At 46.7% G+C, this 21,597-nt stretch overlaps 3 protein-coding genes across 5 annotated transcripts; 1 reads left to right on the forward strand and 2 right to left on the reverse strand.

Moving 5' to 3' along the window:
• Window positions 1–362: 362 nt before the first annotated feature.
• On the reverse strand, window positions 363–6,830 carry get4 (guided entry of tail-anchored proteins factor 4). 2 transcript variants are annotated; one of them, XM_040177366.2, is made up of 9 exons: window positions 6,440–6,830; window positions 5,546–5,624; window positions 5,053–5,134; window positions 4,399–4,548; window positions 4,076–4,214; window positions 3,668–3,808; window positions 3,485–3,560; window positions 2,928–3,000; window positions 363–2,465 (listed from the first exon to the last, which is right to left on the reverse strand). In XM_040177366.2, the coding sequence occupies exons 1-9, from the start codon at window positions 6,577–6,579 to the stop codon at window positions 2,374–2,376; spliced, it is 972 nt and encodes a 323-aa protein (XP_040033300.1). In that variant the 5' UTR covers window positions 6,580–6,830; the 3' UTR covers window positions 363–2,373. The 2 variants fall into 2 exon arrangements, with proteins under 2 accessions (XP_040033300.1, XP_040033302.1); XM_040177368.2 differs by lacking the exon at window positions 2,928–3,000 and having other exon boundaries at window positions 6,440–6,702.
• A 1,020-nt stretch (window positions 6,831–7,850) lies between these two features.
• On the reverse strand, window positions 7,851–16,433 carry vps35l (VPS35 endosomal protein sorting factor like). Its single transcript, XM_040177363.2, has 29 exons — window positions 16,137–16,433; window positions 15,637–15,736; window positions 15,306–15,488; window positions 14,954–15,073; window positions 14,850–14,874; window positions 14,449–14,528; window positions 14,085–14,213; window positions 13,872–13,956; window positions 13,731–13,787; window positions 13,554–13,650; window positions 13,395–13,442; window positions 13,083–13,176; window positions 12,633–12,833; window positions 12,437–12,483; window positions 11,875–11,986; window positions 11,587–11,703; window positions 11,461–11,514; window positions 11,231–11,374; window positions 11,024–11,109; window positions 10,832–10,912; window positions 10,579–10,642; window positions 9,962–10,060; window positions 9,789–9,866; window positions 9,584–9,698; window positions 9,217–9,356; window positions 8,883–9,048; window positions 8,602–8,720; window positions 8,357–8,506; window positions 7,851–8,236 (listed from the first exon to the last, which is right to left on the reverse strand). The coding sequence occupies exons 1-29, from the start codon at window positions 16,151–16,153 to the stop codon at window positions 8,138–8,140; spliced, it is 2,907 nt and encodes a 968-aa protein (XP_040033297.2). The 5' UTR covers window positions 16,154–16,433; the 3' UTR covers window positions 7,851–8,137.
• On the forward strand, window positions 16,414–21,547 carry zdhhc16b (zDHHC palmitoyltransferase 16b). 2 transcript variants are annotated; one of them, XM_040177365.2, is made up of 10 exons: window positions 16,414–16,806; window positions 18,435–18,727; window positions 18,815–19,009; window positions 19,094–19,182; window positions 19,272–19,300; window positions 19,425–19,558; window positions 19,902–19,987; window positions 20,077–20,200; window positions 20,323–20,393; window positions 20,623–21,547. In XM_040177365.2, the coding sequence occupies exons 2-10, from the start codon at window positions 18,482–18,484 to the stop codon at window positions 20,723–20,725; spliced, it is 1,077 nt and encodes a 358-aa protein (XP_040033299.2). In that variant the 5' UTR covers window positions 16,414–16,806; window positions 18,435–18,481; the 3' UTR covers window positions 20,726–21,547. The 2 variants fall into 2 exon arrangements, with proteins under 2 accessions (XP_040033299.2, XP_040033298.2); XM_040177364.2 differs by having other exon boundaries at window positions 16,694–18,727.
• The last annotated feature ends 50 nt before the right edge of the window (window positions 21,548–21,597 follow it).

The following is a 21,597-nucleotide window of genomic DNA, read 5'->3' on the forward strand; positions in this document are numbered from 1 at the left end:
AAAATAGTTGATTTTTTTATTTGGTGCATTATGTCTGAAAAGCTGCTGTAAAGTTGAGCGTGCAGCGAAACCACAGTTGGTGAACACGTTGCAGCTGCAACTCGTCCAGAGGAGATCTGCACGTGCACGCGTGGCTCCTTGGTCGCCCTGTTCACCATTTACATGGAATCATTGTGTCTGTCATTTCCACCTGCTACTGGTGGTGTTCCATTAAGTAATACACAATGGGATTTTTGCCCCCCTGGCTGGGCTCAATAATAGTGTTTTAACACAAGAACATTGTGTATCCTGGTGATGCATTCACCATCGTTGTTAATGTGCAGCATGAAGCAATGCAAAATAAAACAAAGGACAGGACAATGTTTGTTTCAAGATATTCTCAAACTCTTCGCAGTTGTAGTTTATTTACTTAATTAGTGAATTATTGACAAGGCAAACACTCCCCTTCAGTAAAAAGGAAAAAAAAATATTAAAAACAAGAGCAGACAGCTGTTATGACGCACAGGCCTTTGGTCACATTCATTTTTTCACTGGCTGGACCTCTGGGATTTATCGGCCTGCAGAAAGAAACAGGACTTCTCACAACTGGAACGCAATACTGTTAAAGCGCAGTCCTTAAATATATTTCTGCTGTTTCATTTATTTTTGTTTCTCCATCTTTTGAAGCCTGCTGCTGCTTCGACGGCCGCGTCCCCGTTTCTGTCTTCAGCATGAGACGGATGCAACACCCCCCCTGTACTGCAGCACTACTCCCAAACTGATCATTATATAAAATAAGAGTCAAACGTTCAAAGAGGACCCAGATAACCTGTTATGTACTAAAGCTGTTATGAAAACCAATACTACTGTGGGATCGTTTCATGTTTTGTGACATTTTTTTCTCATTAAAATAGGAACGCGTGAATATTCCTCCATGAACCTCAAGTTACACCAAATTATGCTTTTGTTTATTTAAAAGCCGTAGTCTACATATATTGAATAAATTGTTTTTTTGTTGTTGTTTTTTTAGTACTTTGACAGCCCCACAGATACCTACACATTAGTGAATAAACATTACTCTAACTTGGAAGACCTCTGGACTTCCCTTGTATTAAATTAAGTCAAGTTCAGAAAGAAAAGAAAAAAGGTTCCATCCTGTAACTGATTCAAAGTGACAATGGGGATAAAAAGATGAAGTTGAAAATAAAGCTGTGGAGAGGAAGGTGCAGAGGGACTGTTTACATCACACTTCTGAATGCGCACAGAATGTGACTGATGTTGAGGCAGCTGTGCCGAAAAAAAGAAGAAGATTGTGACTAAAGACTTAATGAGAAACGGTCTGTTTCACAACAGCGGCTTTAGATATTAGCATTTTGTAACATGACAAGTAAAATCCAGTCCAACAGAGCGGCTCTCTTTGCGTTTTCAAAGATCACTCCAGCTTTGACATTTTATTTTCACAGCGAAATGCAGACGGGCATCCGGAGACCAACAAGCAGTGACTGACTCCAACGCTAGAAAGTCAGACTTTGAAGGAACCAAAACTAAATACAAGTTCACACGATTCCTCTTGGGGAGGCAAACAGCAGCAGTTGAGCTTGTGCACGGTAAAAAGTGGGACCTCTACAATGGAGCTACTGAATGTCTATTGTATGTTTGGAGTAATTCACCTGTGGAGGAGACGCCGAGCAGAGTGCGTTTGTTTGGTTGAGATTGAAGAAGACCTCTGATAAGCTCAGCGGACTTTCTGTCCGTATTGCTAATAGGACAAAGACGAGCGACGGCTGCGACTGCAAGTACAACTTAATTTACTACTCAAAAAGGGATTTCTTTTAACAAGAAAGTTTCTGGGAAAAAAACGCAGCAACGCCACGTCTCTGATCGAGGTCTGTGAGGCAAAACAAAACAGTTAAATACTTGTAGCGAGTCGACTAAACTGCCTTATAATGATGTCGTCATCATCATCATCATTGTGGGGGGTTGGGTGGTGGTGGTGGTGCTGATGCCTTCCTCTCCATTGGGAGACTCTTGCCGGTGTCTCTGGAGGTGTTCGAGGGGAGCGAGATGTTTGTTATTCTCTCGTTTTAAAAATCATTACACCCTTTACAGCGGGCAGGAGTCCCACACTAACAAAAGTAGGGATTCACATAAAATATAATAATCTTACAATAACTATTTGCCATTTGACGCAGTCAGCCCAGACGGAGGTTTTTGGCAGCCGGATTTTAGGAAGAGGGAGGGTTTTTCTTTTATTATTATTTGGAAACAGCACTCATCTCAAAACACGCAGCGGTGCCATCGCCCAGTCCTTGTGGGTGGAGGTGAAGGAGGCAGGCGGCGTGGTCGTCCTCGTTGTGTGTGCGTGTGCGTGCGTTTGTTCGTTTGTTCTCGGGCTCAGTCCAGCTCGATGGGGCTGCTGTCCTCCTGCGCCTCCTCGGCCGTGTCGTCCTCCTCGCCCGAGCCCATCAGGCTGTTCAGCAGGTTTCCTGCGGTACAAAACGCACTCGTCACAGTCGTTCTGCGCACACAAAGATGTGTGCAGGGATCTTCTTGTCTTCTCATGCAGATTTTTTAAATCAATAGTTCCACTTGTGAGATGAGGAGAATGAAAAACATAAGGCAGCAGTCGGTCAGCTTCCACGCCGCTCGGTGCCAACTTGACGACGAGACGTGCAGAGAATATTGAGCTCACTATGTTCTGCGTGTCTTCTATCCAACGTTTAGCAAAAACAAACCATCTGATTACTTGAATAAAACCATCGTACATCCATCCTTCCCGTGTGTATTTGAGAAGAACTTGAATGAAATCGGTTAAACCCGGGTGGTTTAACAGTAGGGTTCAACAGCGATGAGATCATACAAGGAGCTAAACGTCGTTCATCTTACAGGTGATCGGTCGGGTATTTGTGAATAAGCCGCTCCAGTACACAAAGTCTCGGTTCACTCACCTAGCAGTCCCCCGTATGATGGCGACTGTTTGGGTGGAACACCGAAGAAAACCTGTCCTATTCTGTCAAGATACTGAGGAGGCAGCAGGTTGTCCAAAGAAGGAGGTAGAGGAGGACACAGGTGTGAATGAGACGGGTTACAAAACTACAGCCGAAGACATGTTTACAGGTTGTTATGTCCACATCTAGTCCGCGCTTACGGCAGAAACGTACGCCGTTTATTAAAAGGCCACGGAAAAGGAACAAGAAAACAGCAAAACAGACACAATTACGGCTGAATCAGGGGACTGAAACGATATTAAGAGTAACCGCCTCGACTGGTGTCATTGACCAAAACAAGCACGGCGACTTAAATGTTGACAGATTAAACGAAACCCCAAAGACCAAAACACATGAAACAAAAAAGCAACCCGATGAAATATTCCACAACAACACGTAGGAGACATTATTATTCAACCGTTATGCATGTGGCACACATGGCGAGCTACAGTCCCATCACTGAAGTTAGCTTTAATACAGGATTCATGGGCGGAAACACCGGACTTTTTAACACTCACCTCATTATACATGGGGTCCCTCTTCAGGGAAGGTTGATATTGCTCACACAATACTGTGAAAACTGTTAGTTTACCCCTAAAGAAACAAAGAGGCACGGGGCGTTTTTTCATAAGACACATTATTACACTCACACAATTCACTACTGTAAGGTAGAATAAAAAAAGCAACAAATGAAAACCTACCCATCCACTGCCAGCAGCAGAAACCAGATAAAGTTTAGTAGAGGCTGGACGAAGGGGGGGCCCTTCTCTATGGACGGGTGTTTCTCCGTGTACGTGCTGAACACCACAGAAGCGCCATTTTTGTTCTTTAAGCAGAGGAACCTGTAGGGCAAAGGATCAGAGAAAGAAAAGGACAGAAATAGAAAAGGGACAGAGGACCAAGATAAAAAGGAGAAGATGAGAAAGAAAATGTGACACCGGTAGAACAGAAACAGGGTGAGAACAAACAGTCAATTGAAACGGCAAATCTACTGAATACTGCACCTTCAATATAACAAAATGGTCCCAATCACATTTGCCAACACTGGCAGTCATGTCAACCTTGTCATTGTGGCGATTTCAGAAACGAAATAACGGCGTCGGACTTACTGTAGGACGGCCTGCGCCACAAACATGTCGACCTCGCTGCGGAAGCCTCGTGACGTTGAATACTCCACCAGCATCTGTGCACAGCCCTCTCCATCAGTCGAATGGAGGAAGTGGTAACGGGACTCACTGTAGTTTTGCTCTGGGAGACACAAAAGGTTTAAATATTCAGTCGCTCGTTACAATATTAACGGGGAACCACTACCAGATGGTGTTACTGTTACCGGGTCTCCTCTCTCCCCTTATATGCCTCAAAAGTACAGATGTACATCAGCCGTAGCCCTAAAACACTTAATGATTATGTTATGAACTCAATACTTAATTACCTTTCCACAAGGTGACCGCTAGCAGCTGGTGTAGTTTTGGGTGACCCAACTTGCCGGGTCCTCCTGTGGACCATTTCAAGGCTCTGGACACAAAGGCGACTCTCTCTGGAGAGTTCTGGTCCATCCGGCTGAACAGCTTAGCCAGGCTTTCTGCAACAATCACATAACGAAACTGCATCAGAGAAGGTCCACTCTGTTCCCCTCCCTGTGAAAGGCGGTCTTCTCTGAATGTTATGACAATTTAATGCAGCCGTATTTATTAAGAATACCATCACAAACAGTATTAAGACCAATGAATAAAGGATCTGTAATGGTTATATATGTAAAAGCTAATCCATCACCAACTGCAATCTGGGTTCGCCAGCAAACAAAAATATCTCATTGTTCCAAAGACACACTTAAGTAAATGATGTATACCGTTTAAAAAATACATTTATACGTTTCAACATTAGCCCTTTTTACAAGTATTGCATTTGTATTGTTTAACAAAATGTACCTCCACAATAAGTGGACTTGTATCTTTCATCGATAAAAGCAATTCTGAAGATGATTAACTCAATTCCTGTCCTGTTTTCCTTTGTATCTGAATGGTGTGAATCTTGGAAGCTGTGGAAGCAATAATACGGCCCACAATGGCATCAGGCTGCCACTCACCTAATATTTCGTCTTCAACTTTTGTCTCCGATTTCTCCAACACCTCCAGCACCAGCATGGACAGGTCTGCTGCACTGTTTTGCTGGAGATGAAAACACAATTCATTGCATCTGAAATTCCATGTTTTCTAAAGAATTGGATTGGGGAGCGTTGGGAGAAAAAGCTCAAATCAATCGATCCTGAAATCATTGCCCAACTAGCAAACTTGCAGTGAACTTTTTTCCTAGACACATTTTGTCTGAATACTTATACAAATACAAATATAGACTCAAAAAAGTTACTGTCGCACTTGGGCTCTTTTATTCGGGAGTAACTTCTAAACACTCCACTGGTATTACAATTATACCAAAGAAAACAACAAACAAATACTGCTTTGAACCACGATACTATTACCCTCCTATCTGGCGTGTTTACATAAACAACGTGGACATTCAACACTTGACATGACCGTGTTGGGGGGGGGGGCCCCCAACAGCTGAAGCGAAGCGTGTACCTGGTTGTAGCTGAAGAAGAGCAGAGCCCCGTTGTGCATCAGCTCCCGGGCCTCGGCGTGCTTCGCCTGGGACATGTACCTGATGAAGGACATTACACGTCACACCACGTCAGCTTATCGACAGAGACACGAGCATTTTAACAGAAGATAAATGCACAACGGGTGTTTCGTGAGATAGAAAGCAAGGCATTCATACGCGTGATGCGATGGTTAGAACAACTTGTTTACGAAAGCTGTAGCGTTTTGAGACTCCCCCGCCCCCCCATGAGACAACGTTAATACCGCAACTGCAACCATTAGTCGTGAGAGACACAATGACGGAGAAGTAAGTTAGATGGGTAACGAACTCACTATCTGATACGGAGGAGGATTGACTTCAACTTAACTGGATTGTGAACAAATAATATCTTTGTCAAACTAATGCTCCAGGAGGAGCAACACGTCTAACGTTAACGTTGACCACTGTGGCGGTGCAGTGTGCGGCTAACCGGCTAAATGCTAAAACGGCTGGACAGCTTCAAAGGATGTTTAGGTTAACAACGAAATAAGCCGTTATATTCCGGTAATTTAATTAAACACTGGTGTTTTGACGGTCTGGTAAACGCAGGCCTGGTAACCAGACTTCAGCTACCGTGAGCTGAGCTGATACACACCTAGCTAGAGAGCTAACTAGCAATAGTTAGCAGAACATTTACGCGATTTTGGATTGACAGCGCGACTGTTCACACAAAACAACGGATCACGATGAGTGGGCGGGTCCGCCGTGAATTCACCCAATCACAAACAGACAGACGTGTGAGCATGTTTGACAGTAGAATGATCTGGAACAGACAGGCCCCGAAGCCAAATGACAGCTACAACTGCACCTACTAACAACATGCTACAAAGTCTTACCTAAAAAATAAAGTCCTGTACATCTGATGCGCTTCATAATAATCCCCCTTTTCCACGCTGGCTCTCAGTTTTCCTTCGACCCTCTGAACGCCTCCACGGTTCCTGGCACTGGAGCACCTCAGAGACTCCTGCTCCGACATCGTTGCTCCGCAGCAGCGCCCGAGCCAAGTGTTTTCAGTGGGAAACCGGAAAGCAATAAACGCAACTGACCCTCTTCGCGCGCCGTAGCCGGCGTGTTGCCGTTATTTGGTTGGGAAGAGTGAGAACCACGTTCATGACGCCCACGGCCACGCGAGCCGATGGATTCGTTAGAAATGGTTGAGAACATTAGAAAGGGCTTTCGGCTCCCGGAGGATTGCGGTCTTAGCAGTGTGCTTAAATTAGTTTCCGTAGTCGCCCACTCGAGCCGCGTCTGATTTATTCCCCATTATTTAATATTAGGTGAAATAGTGGTTAGGGTACATTATTCTTCGTTTCAGTTCATGCATGCTGTCTTAAAGAAAAAAGGTGTACTTGTACATTATTCCCCTCCACAAAATAAACATGAAAACCAGATATTGAACCATTTTGCAGTACTTATTTTATTTTCTACTTGTATATGACTGCTTCAACCTATTCAAACCTTTAACTGCCAAATAAAACGTGCTTTTGTAGTACAAGGAAATAGCCTGCTGGCTGGTGATGCTTTGTCATAATATGTTTTAGCTTTAGTTTGAATTGTACATGGAAGTGCTCCAACAATTGTAGTGTTATGATCTGGACTAGATTTGTCACATGATCACTATGAGCTTTTGCAAGATGAATAAATTATGAGTACGTTTGTTATTAAAAACAAACTCAGAGTAATAATTACAATTTGAAACAAAAAAAAACATGAACCTGTTGAGACATGTTTTGTTATTGTTTGTAAGAGTTGAGAGAGAACAAGTGAGAAAGAGAGAAACATTAAAAACAGGCATTGTACTGTAACCCACTACATGACAGGACATCAGAGACAGAGAACCTTTTAAAGCACCTGGTGTTCATGTGGACCATGTGTTATTTGCATCTATTTAATAGCAGCTCCGCCTCTACACCTTTGCATCTGTGTGTGTTTGTAGATTATGTTGAATTATAGGACTAAACTGTAATGCGTTCTATCTATGCAGGTACTTATGGAAATCTCTTCTGCTGGTCTAATTGTGAGGTCACCAAATGACTCCACATCGGATTAGATTCTACCGTTAAGTGTTCTTCTGAGAATGAAACCATGTCCTGTCATATTAATGGCTAAAACTTAGTTAAGACTACCTATAAATAAATAAAAAAGAGAAAATATATATACACGTCTTACAAATATATATAATTTATACGTATACACACATTTATATATCCACAAAATTAGCATTTACTAATAACAGAAAACCCATTCATAATAATTTAATCATTTTATTGTGTACATTTATATTGTCTGATAACAGTGTGCAAGGTGTTAGTATTTTTAGGCTTGAAACTGGCGTAAACAAGGAATTGTTGCACAATTACCATTTCCCGTAACTTCAGCTGATAACTATTGTTAGTTTTATGTTTTTATATTGGTTCAAATCTTTTGCACAAAGTATCCCCACCCAAAATGCATTCAGGAATGATTCGTTCTCCTTTGTGCTTCTGGTCATTTTTGATTTGTCTCTATTCCACACAGGTTGGTGAGGTTCATGTTCAGGTGCGGGACTGAAGGGCCAGCCTCTGGACCGTATCGGACAGGTGGGCCATGTCGGCCTGCTGAGCCTGGTGTTTGATGTACTCGAGGGTTCGGACCTGGAGCAGAGGGAAGAGAGCGGCTGCATGAACGGGACTGTAATCTGGACCGAGCACAGAAAATACTCAAACTGCTTAAGAAATCTGTTAGACGTGTTCGAGGAGTGCGCGTGAACTCACAGAGACTCGAGTGTCACAGCATCCGTGTTTGTGGCTGAGGTTCCACAGGTTGACGACCAGCTGGCTCAGCTTGTTGTTCCTCAGGTCGCCATGAGCCAGCAAGACCCCCAACAGGGAAAAGGCCAAGGCACCTTGGCGCCTCGTACTCTGCTGCAAGAGGGCAAAGGTGGTGTTTTGGTCATCAGATCAGAAAGTGCAGCACGGTTAAAAGACCCGCTGGTGGCGGCGAGCCGCTCTTGCCTCACCTCATCCCGAGAGAGGGCCTTCAGATTGTCCAGGATCTGCCCGATCAGAGTCTCACACAGCTTGTTGATCTCCGATAGAAACTTGGGGTCTCCTCCATAAAGTGTCTCGTTGGAGTCCACTGTGACCGGGAAAGATGGAAAAAGATCACTTCAGCTGTAAAGAATGCTCACATAAAATCCCTCTCTATGCCACAGCAACAAAAGACACACAGTGGCGCCTCTTGTCATTTGGATTCCATCGTATGGGGTGTATTCTGACGGCGCTGTGCCTCACGCGTTACCTTTAGGGATGGAGTAGTGGAAGGTTTCTTGGCTCATGGCAGCCAGCAGGGGCAGAGCGCTGATGAAGACCCGCACCTTGGCGTCGCTGTTGTCCTCCCAAGTGTAATTCTGGACCTTGTTGAGCAAATCGCGGACTAGGTAGAGCACGCCATGCTCTGGATGGTCCTGATAAAACATGCACAACCACACACACACACACGTTGGGAGTGTTGAGGACGCTCGCCTGTTGGTTGGGTCCTTCATCGCCTTCATCTCACACCCGCATCAGAACGGTTTCCACTTCGGATGATTTTACTGCGACTGATTTGTACTCAGAAAGGTAGATTGCGTTACCGGGACAACCAGGAGCGTAGCCAGGAAGTTGTTGATGAAGTCCAGCAGGAAGCTCTCAGAGGAGCGAAGTTTGCCCTCCACGCTGATGGAGCGAGGAACCTCCGGGAGAAGACTGACGGCTGTGTTTAGGAAAGCATCCGCTGGAGGTCGTCAACAGAACGATGCAGAGAGGGAGGAGGGAAGGGAGGTAACCAGGAAACGAGGACGTGAGGGAACAGTAGAAGGAGAGAAGGAAGCAGGAGAAGAGAAGAAAGATTTGCCGATGACCAAAAAGAACGTGGAGAGTTGCTGAAAATGAACCATTATCTAGAATTGACTTGAAATTCAATGTGCCCGGACTACTGAACCCTCGTGCAACATTGCTCACCTTGCGAAAGACACTGATTGGCCAACGCAACCTGACCCGAGAGCAAATAAAGGCTGAGACGACTGAGAATGCTGCTGAGGGACGGGATGGTGATGAAACTGTAGGCAGCGCACGCCTGGAGGAGAGGGCAACGACGACAGTTAACCGAGCGTCCGTCATCTAAAGCCGACCCCCGCCCGACCGGAGCGATCAGAGGTCCACTCACCCTGACGAAGGACGCCGTTTTGCGGGAGTGACTCCCTCTCATCACCCTGCAGGTCTCCATCGCCAGCTGGTTCACGGTCTGGAAACGACAGTGGGAGCACTGAGGACGCTGCGTGCAGGGATATCACACCCAAATCAGAGAAAATAACGGCCCGAACGCGGATTCGTACTGACGTGGATGAGCTGCACCAGCACCGGCTCCAGGTTACAGAAGGTGGCCCGCGCCTCCACGCAGAAACTCAACTGCTGCTCAAAGTCTCGACCAAAAGAAACCTGAACACAGCGGTGGACACACAGACAGAATGTGGCAGAGTGAGAAGAGCTCTCAGAGACTTACTGAAGGAAATCACATTGGTCTGGAATCGCAACATTTTCCAAACATTTAGACCTCTGATTTAGTTTTTTCTTAGTTTACTCCTTTGTGCCACATAGCTCCATTGAAATATATCTTGAGGGGCATGTAAAGTAGCCATTGGGATACCAAAGCATTCCATTGAGCTCCGTTGTTTTCAGAAAAACAGATATTATAAGAGCCCCAAATGAGCATAAAAACAGGCTATGTAGCTTATTTGAGTCAATCACATGTACACAAGAGCTCACACAAGATGGGTATTTACTCTTGATCGAGTAGCGTTTCCTTAACCCAACCATGCCCAGCCTTCTTAGGGAATCACACAACTTCAGAAAATGCATCCACCTTGAGTAAGAACAAATCGGCTGCTGAGAGACACAGAGAAGTCAAAAAGTACTGTAAAAGCTGCTATGAATAAATCTTAAGACAAACGTTTTACCATGCGGATGAAGCCGATGATCAGCAGGGCCAAAGATCTTTTCTCATCCTCAAGAGTGAGAGCGCTACAATACAGGGAGACAGACTTCAGGTGAACTTTCTGTGCATGGTCACAATCTACATTAAAATAACTGGAAAAAAAGAAAGAAAAAAATAACAACTGAAACCTAAATTTTCACTAATTGTTATGGCCCCTAAAAGACAACTACAGACCAACGCACACACACAGACACACACACACACAAACACCCTACTTGACAGAGTCGTGCATGGTCTTGCAGATGTGCAACATGGCGTTAAGGATGACCGGGTCTCTCGTGGGCTCTTTCTGGTGTCTGCAAGCAGACGGAGACCAATTGTAGAAGTCAAAAGCATTTCTTAAACCTTTAAAAAAACACAACGTCATTTAGCTGATTTCAAACTCTGGTCTCTGAGGTGGTTCGTACCTGATGAAGATCTCCATGATAGATCGGCACACCTCCACCCTCACACTGTCCTTCTGGAACATGTCGAGAAACGGCAGGAAACGCTCCTGGAGAACGGAACATTTGGGGGGGACATTGTGAAACTTTGGCCCGACAAAGACCCCTTATCTCAGGCCCCCCGAGGGCAAAAAGGTCCCTCGCAAGCATCTTGAAGTGGCGGGCGCTCACCATGGAGAAGAGGACGGAGAAGTCATGGAAGTAGGCGAGGACCTTCCCGATGACTGACTGCAGCTGAGGATAAGCGTCCTCAAACGCCCGGTCGGGGGTCATGTGTTTGATGATGTCAGCCAGAACGGTGTTGATCTCACGCTTCTAAGGGGCCCAGAGACGAAATAAAGGCTGAGCTTTCAGCAACTTCGCCGCCCCTCCAAAAAACATGTTCCCGGCGCTTCACTCACGGAGAAGTGCCGGCAAGTGAACTCCACCCAGATCTCGGCACAGTTGATGTAATCCTAAAACACAACAAAGAGTCACGTAGGCCGTCGAATCGGGAACACACGCGCGTGGCGCCACTCCCAGCGTACCTGAGGGCTGCGGACTTTCGTGACGACCTTCCAGGCCTCGTTGAGGATCGTCAGTCGCTCGGATTCTGGAGGGTCGGCACACGTCAGACTGCGACCCAGAGATCCGAACAACAGATGCTGGAGGGGAGGACGACGGTCGTCATTTTCTAGCCTATTTCTTCACGCTTGAATCCGCACCTCGTTGGTACAGCAAACTTAAGTTTCATAAAGCCCGAGGCTGGCTGTGATATTCCCCCACACGTTTACATTTAATGGACGGCTGTGTTACGAGCGTTCGTGCCCTCTGACCTTTGGGAAGCCGGCTTCGTCGCTCTCTTTGATCATACCGATGAAGTCGGTGGCTCTGGCTGCGACAAACTCGGGCCTGAAGGCCCTCATGACTGAATTCAGCAGCAAAGCACTGCGGGACGACAGGAACACGTTGTGATGTTTGTGACAAACGGGACATTTTGTACCTGTGAGGAAAAAGCTTTTTGGGAGTTCTGCTTGATATGACTTTTGAATCTTGAAAAAGAAGCAGAGTCTTGTTGTTGTGGACATACTCAACAATGGTTGAGTTTGTCCACTGGGGACAAACAACAACAAAATGTGTCCTTCCATTGATATAAAATCAATCTGCATTAATAGAGAAAGAAACCATGAAACAATTCTGTACGTGTCCTGTCCTGTTCATCACTATCCCATATAACTGATCTGAGATATATACATCTTCAATACGACTGATCTGACATGAGGCAAAAAGTCTGATTAAAAAATGTACATCCAGTACAGAAATGACCTTTCACAAACAGGAAAGAAGCGTCCAAATTAAATCCACTTCCCTTTTACAGTGTCTTTAAAAAGCACTCACTTGTTCCCCAGCTTCTTGCATCTCTCCATCATCTCCGTCAGCAGAGGCTGACATGGAAACACAAAGAGCATTAGAAACATAGAAGTGTCATGTCTGAGCCTGGCTTTTCCCCCGAAAAGGCCGTTAAGTTGACATATTTTGGTCCAATAAAAATTGGAGCTAAACAAGTCATGTAAAACAGCATGTGGCTGCGTGCCTCTGGCGCTCTGTAGGCGATGCACTGCAGGATCCAGTTGATGGCGGGCGAGTAAAGCGTCAGGTACTCGGGCACTTCCACCCGCTGCAGGACCAGCTGGTTCTGGACGCTCTCGCTGCCGATCTGCCGGAAGGCGGCAAGCAGGTCGAAGAAGTTGCGGTTCAGGCTGTCCTTCAGGTGGGGGGCGACTTCCATGCCCACCTTGAGAGAGAGAGAGAGAGAGAGAGAGAGAGAGAGAGAGAGAGAGAGAGAGAGAGAGAGAGAGACTGTCATCTCTGGCTCACTTTTTCCCCTTCAACCAATCACAATGTTTTTTACATTTTTGCTGGTTAATATTTGATTCGGTTGTCTAAATGACAAAACAGCGGTTTTCTTCCCTCCTACGCGACACTGACAATGAGCCTGAGGGCTTTTCTCATCAACAATAGGTGAGGCGTGTGCATGTCTCACCCTGCAGAGGTAAGCTCTGGCGTACGCCGCCACCAGGGGGTCTCCGATCCCTCTGATCATGGCTGTCAGCCGAGGGAGCGTCTCCTGAATACCGCTGTGGAGGGACAGAAGGGACTACTTTGTTGGTCTGTAGTAAACAATCATATCCCCAAATCTTTTTTTTAACCCCCCCCCCACCGCACAAATAGTAATTCTTATTGATACTAATCTGAAAATGTTGAACTGAGGAAGTGGAGCAAGTTGAGGAAGAATATCAGAAGAACATTGAAGCTGGACGCACTGTGCATGAAGCTAAAGGTGAAACAAACAAACCCTTTGTTCAGGAAGCGGTTGCACTTGAGAATGGCAATTTCCACGTATCTGTTCACAAAGGTCAAAGAGTCAAATCTCTGCACGAGGGGAGGAGATGAGATATAATGAGAACGTTTTTTTTTTTTTTTTTAGCAAATCTGAGCGGTGGGAAAAAGATACAGTCTGGGTAGGAGCTCCCTGATGGACGCGATCTTGAAGAACCAGTTGAGGCACGTCTCCTTGGCCGTGTCGTTCACGTCGTCGACTGTGAACGAGTCTGACAACCAGACGGACATGAGCCAGAGTCAGCCAAAAGATCCGTTACCTAGGAATCGCGAAAAGAAGTTTTCTCTGTACCTGGTAGGGGTCGCGGGTCTGAGCACATGGTCCAGATTCTGTCGTACACCAGCCGGCCTGCAGACAAGTGAGACTACAGATAGAAAACCAGGAACCTTTTTTCCCCTCAGAAACCGAGAGATAAAAAGGTTCTTCACGCACCGAAAGTGTCGAGGATATCCGTGATGAGGACAAACTTGCTCGGGTAGAACTGGATCACTGAGGTGTCGGACAGAAGCTTCGAGCACTTGGAGAACAGGCCACAGATCAGTGTTTATGTTTGTGTCACAGAGGAACTTTATTCCGATGTATCCAGAGGTTATGTGAGAGATGGAGCGTACATGGTTTCTGGTGCGTTTTCAGACGCTCGATTACCTGGATGACGATCTTGAGGGCTTTGACCTTCTGGTCCGAGGCCCAGGCCTCCTTCAGGGACTGGTTTAGCTCCTCGATGCGGTTGGCGTAATCCTGCTGGGAGAGGTTCAGCAGCTCTTTCTGAGAACCCTGAACACGCACGCAGATGCACAAAAACGAGTCAGTCCGAGACGCATCAGAGCGAGGATTACTTCCTTCACTGGAGATATACAGTCCCTATAAATGATGCAGCTTGTTTATGCACTAATAGGACCGTGCAGGTGTCTATTTTATGTACAGTAGATGTATGCATTCAAACACAAGTAAAACATTTGTTGATGGATGATTTTGACATTTGAATTGTGCCAGTTAGCTAAGAAGGTACCTCCTCCAGATCATCCAGCTCCTCCAGGCGAGTTCGAACTTTCTCTGAAACAGCGGAGGATCCTGGACTTGGCGCTTTTCCTACGGTGACAACAGGAGTGATGTGTTAGCGCTAAACCAAAGTAAAGACATACACACTGTGCTGCTTTTTAAAGATCTCTAATAGCAGTGATAATTGTTGTGCCACGTAGGGCAGCAAAGCATGCGGTCAACACAACAGTGACACATTTTGGCCAAATGTCTCAATTTGCTTTCTGTTTCTACCCAAAGAATTCCAGTCAAACCTCTATTCTCCCTTCAGCGCCAGTTTAGTCTATCTGGCTGCTAAATGCCACCCGATGTTTAGCAGCGAGCTGCTATCTGTGTGTGTCTTGTTATGATCAAGATAAATGCAGGTCCTACCTTGGTCCGAACCCATGAAAAGGTTCTATGAAAAGAAAGAAATCAGAATTAGGTTTCTGTTTGGAGAACCAGAGGAACTTGCTGTTATGGGGAGGAGGACTCACGATGGAGAGCCTCTCAGTGGTGGTGAATCTGGCCAGGATCTCCCCACGTTTTGACGACCAGAGCTCAAAGTCTTGTCCAACCGCCTCTTCCTCCTTCTCCCTCCTCTTCTTCCCCAGATCCTGGAAGCACAACATCTCTCCTTATACGAAACACATTTGGGTATCATCTTATTTCCACTTCTGGGTTTGGTGAATAGTTTGAATAATGTTAGTTTCAGGAAACAGTGACTGTGTATTAAAGCGGCTGATGTATAGAATTTCATAACTTTAAAAAGAACAAAAAGATCAGTGAAGAAACGCTTTTAGAACAGCATTTGTCTCAGCTTTCAGGTCTGTGTCCAGGGTTACAAACCGCAGCAGAGCCGCTGTGTGACATGGCGGGAGCCTCAGTGGCCGAGGCTGCTGCAAACATGGAGAGGGGGTCGGTCCCATCCAGCATGGAGCTGAGGGGGTCCGGAGGCACCGAGGAGGAAGAGGAGGACGAGGAGGAAGTGCTGCCTTTACGAGCCCCGCGCCGGGTCTTCGTATCAGTCACCTGGGCAGCGAGGAGAAGGGAAGAGTAGAACTATTAAAAGGAACGTGCACAGTAAATGCAGGAAACATCTGAATCATGCTTTTAAAAACCAGAACAATTGTAATAGTGGCGTTTATAATGAGTCTATACAGAGCAAGAAGATGTCTACCATGATGGGTTTGAGGGGATGATAGTCTCCAAACTCCACCAGAGCAGCCTCGGGACGACATCTCTGCAGCTCGGTGTGATAGCTGCGCACCCTGGATCGCCTTGGTAAACAAAACAGGAGGCCAAATTCAGATTCTACTGACAGCCTGGCAAACACCAAGGGTGCTCACACAGTCTGTGGTCTCTCACTATACACAATTACTGCAAAGAGTATACTACACATGTACTTAGCTACTGTGACTACACTTCCCCATGGGCTTTGGCAAAATGCAACAGGGCAACGAGGACATTTCATTCAAGGCCAGAGACATAACAACAGTTGGTAATTCTGCATTTGATTGTCAGTATTATGTTCACAGCCTGCAAAGCGAGGTTGACATTTCATTTGGCACTGTAGTTGAAATTAAGATCGCGATACTCTATTGACGTTCACAAAATTTGCACTCTAGAAAATGTATGTTGATGAAACGGAGTTTTTTTGAAAGAATAAGAACATCTTACCACTGCACCGCAGCCATCTTTTTTCACAATCACGTGACTTCTTCCTGGTTAGGCCAACTTTTGGGAATGCGCCGTTATTGGTTTCAAATATGTTGAATGGGAATGGTCATCATCAATGTCATCATACACGACTGATACTATGGATACATAACAGATTGTTGATTTCAACACAACGACGGCGTGAGTTGAGATAACGTTACGTTTAAACAAACCAGACGAGCAAATAACAGCATACAACTTCATTACCCAGGAAACACCGCGCCTTCTCGAGCAAGCTACGTCAAAGAGCCAAAGAAGAGGAAGAGGTCTCACTTCGGCATAGTTAGTTTCCGCACTGGACACTTTTTGAGTCACTTTGCGTTGCATAACGCGCAACTTGCAGCAAATCAATCAAACATAATTTTACAGTGATATACCATTATTTTGTTGACGCTTCGTTGCTAAATTTACTTAAATCAACGAGGCCCCTCAATTGAACAGCTTAGCCGGAAGACGCGTACACTTGCTACCGTTGAGTAAAACCCACCGCTGAATAGACGATCTTCGCAAAGAGCGCTGATTTTGCTGTGGGAAGCTCGCCTACAATCAGTGGAGACCACAGCTAACAGTTTAGCCGGACCATGACCTGACCGCTCTGCTGCAGGCGTGTCCGCCCACTTCACCTGACCAGGTACACCGTCAATGTCAACATGAGTACGAGTTGGTGTAGTGTATTTACTCTAAATGACTGGTTGCAGGGCGCTGGAGGCAGCTAGCAGGAAGGATATAAGTTAGCACATTGGTAAAGCGGGACACACCGTGGCTAAAGGGATGGGGGTTTTCTCTTGGCTGTTTAACCGGTTGTAAGATTATCAAACGCGATAGTATTAATCATACGGTCACGTGGAACAACTCTTTCCAGTCTTCGATTGCATTTGTCAGCCGTAATTTTTACAAAGGGGGTATTGTCTGCTGCTATAGAGCTACAAAACAAGCATATAGGCTGTAATACATTTCTAATACATTGCTGTCAAATGCATGCTCAAATGGTTTAATTATGTATTAATTTCACTCAGATAAATGATAGTGTCAAAAGGTTGCACCACGTGACGTAATGTTGCCTTTCGACCTGTAAAACAAATGATTCACAATTGTTTAATCGTGATTAGGAATGTAATGCAATAATTAGGGTTAGACCTAATTCACACATGTAGGTGATTATCATCAATACATCCTCATATTGAGAGAAACAGAGTCCCAATGGATGTAGAGGTCAAAGTAAAGCTTTCCACAATAAGAAACACAAGCAGCGATCCTCCTTTCTTCCAAAACCAGATTTCGGGCAGCATGTTGCCATGGAGACTGCTTTGTTCTGTCCGTCACTGAATATAACATGCAAATAAATATCAAAAGGCCTAATGTTCTACGGTCCAAATTGCATTAATCAATTAAAAGACTAAAAGAAATGTGCAGATTAATCAAATTAAAGTTTGCAGCCCTAAACCTTTTGTGCCATGCCTAACGTTTTGTTCCCTTTTCCCTCTGATTGAGTATTGCATTCCCAGGGATTACACGAACGTGCTGGAATTCATTTGGTGTTCATCATGATTTATAAATGTTGCTTATAGCACCTTTTAATGATAGGAGTGCGATCCTGACAGATGGGGCATGTGTTGCATCTGCATTTTTAATGGGAGCTCACTTTCTGCACTTACTCTTTCATCCTTTTTTCAACTATGATGTAGTTAAGTTGCAGCTGACGGCAAAGGAAAAGGGCAGCTGGTTGACGGGCCTTACTTTCTAACTAGGGCCCCTGATCAGCACCCCTCATTATTAATGCCATCCAATTTCGGAGCACCTGAACAAGCCCTATCAGTGTAACCAATACTCACTTTCATGAAAAGATGCCCTGGATCCGGTGGCTACTTTATTTCCTCCTTAAGACATTCACCCCATCGCGTCTCCCTCGATAAGGTTACTGCTCCGCATCTCCCGCCCTGCGAGTTCCTGAGAGGTTCTTGGCTTGGAGATCTGGATTTGCTGTGAATTATTAACCGGAGCAGTTCATTTCTTGGTGCCGATGGGCGTAGCTCAACACCCGCTCGCCGTGTGCCTCACAGAGGATGCTGGCTCAGAACTGGACTGCTGCTTTTTGTAGTAGAGTGCCAGTTCCTTGCCAGTCCTTTTCCGAAATGTGCGACGCAGATCTCGATCTGAAGGAGGCCGGGATCAGGCCCCGCTACGAGGAGCTGCTGTTTTACTCTGCTTGCGTTTGCCACTGTTGGTGTGTGTGTCTGTGTGTCTGTGTGTGTGTGAAAGACCGAGTGTGTAGGAGGGGAGCAGGAGGCAGAGGTGGAGGTGGAGGCATGCGTAGCAGCAGCAGCTGGAGGTGTCAGCTGTCCCGGGCCATGAGACTGGCTCTGCGCTGGTGCCGGCGGCGCCGCCCGCAGCGAGGGGCCCCCGGCGGCCGGCTCCTGGAGCTGTGGAGCTACGGCGCGCTGCTGCTCAAGTCGCTGTACTCCAACAGCCTCAGCGACGGCGACACGCTACTGGACTGCGCGTTCGAGCCCGTCTACTGGATCGTGGACAACGTGACCCGGTGGTTCGGAGCGGTGAGAGCTCGGATGACCGCCGGTCGTTCTCTCTCTGTCTCTCTCTCTCTCACTCCCCCTCACCGTCACCTCGTCTCCCCGACTCAGGTTTTTGTCTGTCTCGTCGTGCTGCTGACGACCTCGGTCGTGGTCATCGTCTACCTTTTCGTCCTGCCCACAATCATCAGCACCTACCCTTCGTACTGGGTGGCCTGGCACCTGAGCTGTGGCCACTGGCTTCTCGTCATGGTGGTCTTCCATTACTACAAGGTTACCACCACCTCCCCGGGACACTCGCCCAAGGTACTGCACTCCAGACGGGATTTATGCACACGGCACGCTGGTCGTATACTTACCTGGGCCACTTCGTTTGTGTTTTGTCTTCAGGACAAAATTCATATCCCCTCGGTGTCCATCTGCAAGAAGTGCATCACTCCGAAACCGCCCAGGACGCACCACTGCAGCATCTGCAACACGTAAGATGGAAATACGAATGAAACCCTCTCATGTACAGTTCTTGAGTGTAAAAAGTTCCTTCACCGTCCACTGTTTGTTTAAATTCCAGCTGTGTGCTGAAGATGGACCATCACTGCCGTATCCTTCTAGCAAGCAACGCGGAACAAAACAAAAGCACGAACACGCCTCACCTCTTGTTTACCTCCTTTGTCTTGTTCCCCAACCGCCATCTTTGTACACGTTGACCTCAACGCCTTTCCAGCCTGGGTGAACAACTGCGTGGGCCACTTCAACCACCGCTACTTCTTCTGCTTTTGCCTGTACATGACACTGGGCTGCTTCTACTGCAGCATGAGCAGCAAAACCTTGTTTCTGGAGGCCTACGACGCGATAGAGGTCAGTATCTATTGTGCAGCCCGCAAACGCACACAACCGTGGTGCTGTGCCTTCAGCCGTCGCCACGGCGACAGACGGTGGGGAGTTGGAGGGCGGGGGTCGGGTGGCAAATGATAATTGAAATACGAGACATGCAAAAGGATCTTATCTTTCTTGCGCTGGCGTTTCCATGCGATCGGGGTCGGTCTAGTGTCCGAGGTGCTCATGCACCGGCTGGCATGCGAACAACTTCATTACGTCACTCAGCTCATTCTGCGTCAAAATGACCCCACAGAGCTGAAACAACCTCGGGTCAGAAGTGGAAGTAAAATAACGTTTGGTGATCATTTCCTGTCCCGTTCAGAGATTCTATCAGACCCCCGGCCCGACCGAAACCTTCCCCGAGACCACTGCTCAGAAGAGCATCATCTTCCTCTGGGTGCTGACCAGGTGAGGAACGCTTTGACACATGCGTGTGGTTTTGAGAGTCCGGGTGATAGCATCATGTTACAATAACCCCCCCCTCCACCCGCGTGCAGCACGGTGTGCGTGGCTCTCGGAGGACTCACCCTTTGGCACATGATAATCATCAGCAGAGGAGAGACCAGCGTGGAGCGTCACATCAACAACAAAGAGACCAGGAGGCTGCGGGAGAAGGGCAAGGTGCGAGCTCCGGTGTCGCAGCGCCGTCCGGCATCCGGGAGCAAACACTTTGGTAGTTTTGGTGGTGAGTATTTAGTGTGGGAATACAGGATAAAAAAAATGTCCCCCTTGTTCTGATGCAGGTTTTCAAAAACCCATATCACCATGGTCCAATGAACAACTGGAAGTTACTGTTGGGCGTGGAAAAGAGGAGGTGAGTTCCCATGTAGCTAAACCCTGGTTATACAGCAGGCGCTAATTACAGACGCCATTGGGGACACTAAAGGTGGGGCGATATCCCGAAAAGCTTTTTGTGATAGACTTGTTTGAAGAGACTTGTCATCAGTGTGTAGCAAAGCAATGCACCGCGTTTTTTGTGTGTATTTTCACCTCTTCAAAACAGCAGTTTTCCGCCAATCCGCATTGTGCTTGCGTCTCCCCAGCCACTGGTTCACGCGGGTCCTCTTGCCCTCCAGCCACCTTCCCGACGGGGACGGCATCATGTGGGACTTCTCCTTCGCCAGAAGCGACCCCATGGCCATCTGAGCCGAATCTCATAAACAACCGGTCTCCACCTACTCGGGATTTCTACATGGTGCTGCTGGACAGCACAGCTTTTGTTGTACATCTCTTTAACTGACCGCCGCGCACCAACACTGCAGCCTCTTCTGAGTAGGCGGGTGTAAGGGGGGGTCGGAGGAAACACGGCACACTGTGAACTAGAACATCTTATTTCAGTTAAAGCAAATAGGGCCTTGTGTGTTTTAATGTGCCAGCATCAAAGCGACGGCTCTTCGGGGCTCCTGCAGTGTGAGGTGTGTGCTGCCACGGACGACGCCCCCGGCCCGGACCAGCAGAAGAGCGATAACTCATTTAACCTTTCGGGAGAGGCGTCTCAGTCTGTTCGTTTTTGTGGTAGTTGGGATTCAGGAGAGTCACGGACCACCAGCTCCAGCAGGCGCACCGACTGCAGACGTCCACAGCGGCCCTGGGACGTGCTCACGGTTTGTCGGCGACCATACGGACTGTGATCGGAAGACAGATCCTAATGGCCTGTGGGGTTGTGAGCTGAACACATATTTTTGTCCAGCGATCTGTCAATAATCTGTCATGTTTTAAGATTCAGCACTTTGTCTGGTTGTGAAATGAGGCTCTTTAAATAAGTGAATCGGGTTCTGTGAAACCTAATAGCACATTTTTAAATCCCTTCAGATCTTTGACTGCAACATGTTCGTATCATGACGCTCGTGACGGATGGGATCTGTAATTGCCATTAAGCATCACGTACAGCTGTGATACCACATGTAACCAATGGGAGCTGAGCTCCAGTTTCATTCACTGTCTTTTCAATAAAAACCCTGTTTGATATTTCGATTTGGAATCCTTTCAGCTGATAAGGACTTGAACTATTAAAAAAT

The sequence above is a fragment of the Gasterosteus aculeatus genome, chromosome 5, assembly GCF_964276395.1.
Source record: "Gasterosteus aculeatus chromosome 5, fGasAcu3.hap1.1, whole genome shotgun sequence".
Lineage (NCBI taxonomy): Eukaryota > Metazoa > Chordata > Actinopteri > Perciformes > Gasterosteidae > Gasterosteus > Gasterosteus aculeatus.

Excerpts from the sequence above, each read along its gene's own strand:
- zdhhc16b (XM_040177364.2), top strand. The coding sequence starts at position 18,239 with ATGCTGGCTCAGAACTGGACTGCTGCTTTTTGTAGTAGAGTGCCAGTT. Across the intron at positions 19,559-19,901 it reads AGGCCTACGACGCGATAGAG|AGATTCTATCAGACCCCCGG; the intron begins GTCAGTATCTAT and ends TGTCCCGTTCAG. Across the intron at positions 20,201-20,322 it reads GGCTGCGGGAGAAGGGCAAG|GTTTTCAAAAACCCATATCA; the intron begins GTGCGAGCTCCG and ends GTTCTGATGCAG.
- vps35l (XM_040177363.2), bottom strand. Across the intron at positions 11,987-12,436 it reads TGCAAGAAGCTGGGGAACAA|TGCTTTGCTGCTGAATTCAG; the intron begins GTGAGTGCTTTT and ends GTCGTCCCGCAG. Across the intron at positions 10,913-11,023 it reads ATCATGGAGATCTTCATCAG|ACACCAGAAAGAGCCCACGA; the intron begins GTACGAACCACC and ends GTCTGCTTGCAG.
- get4 (XM_040177366.2), bottom strand. The coding sequence starts at position 6,579 with ATGTCGGAGCAGGAGTCTCTGAGGTGCTCCAGTGCCAGGAACCGTGGA. Across the intron at positions 5,625-6,439 it reads TACAGGACTTTATTTTTTAG|GTACATGTCCCAGGCGAAGC; the intron begins GTAAGACTTTGT and ends GTCCTTCATCAG. Across the intron at positions 3,561-3,667 it reads CTGCTGCTGGCAGTGGATGG|GGGTAAACTAACAGTTTTCA; the intron begins GTAGGTTTTCAT and ends TTGTTTCTTTAG.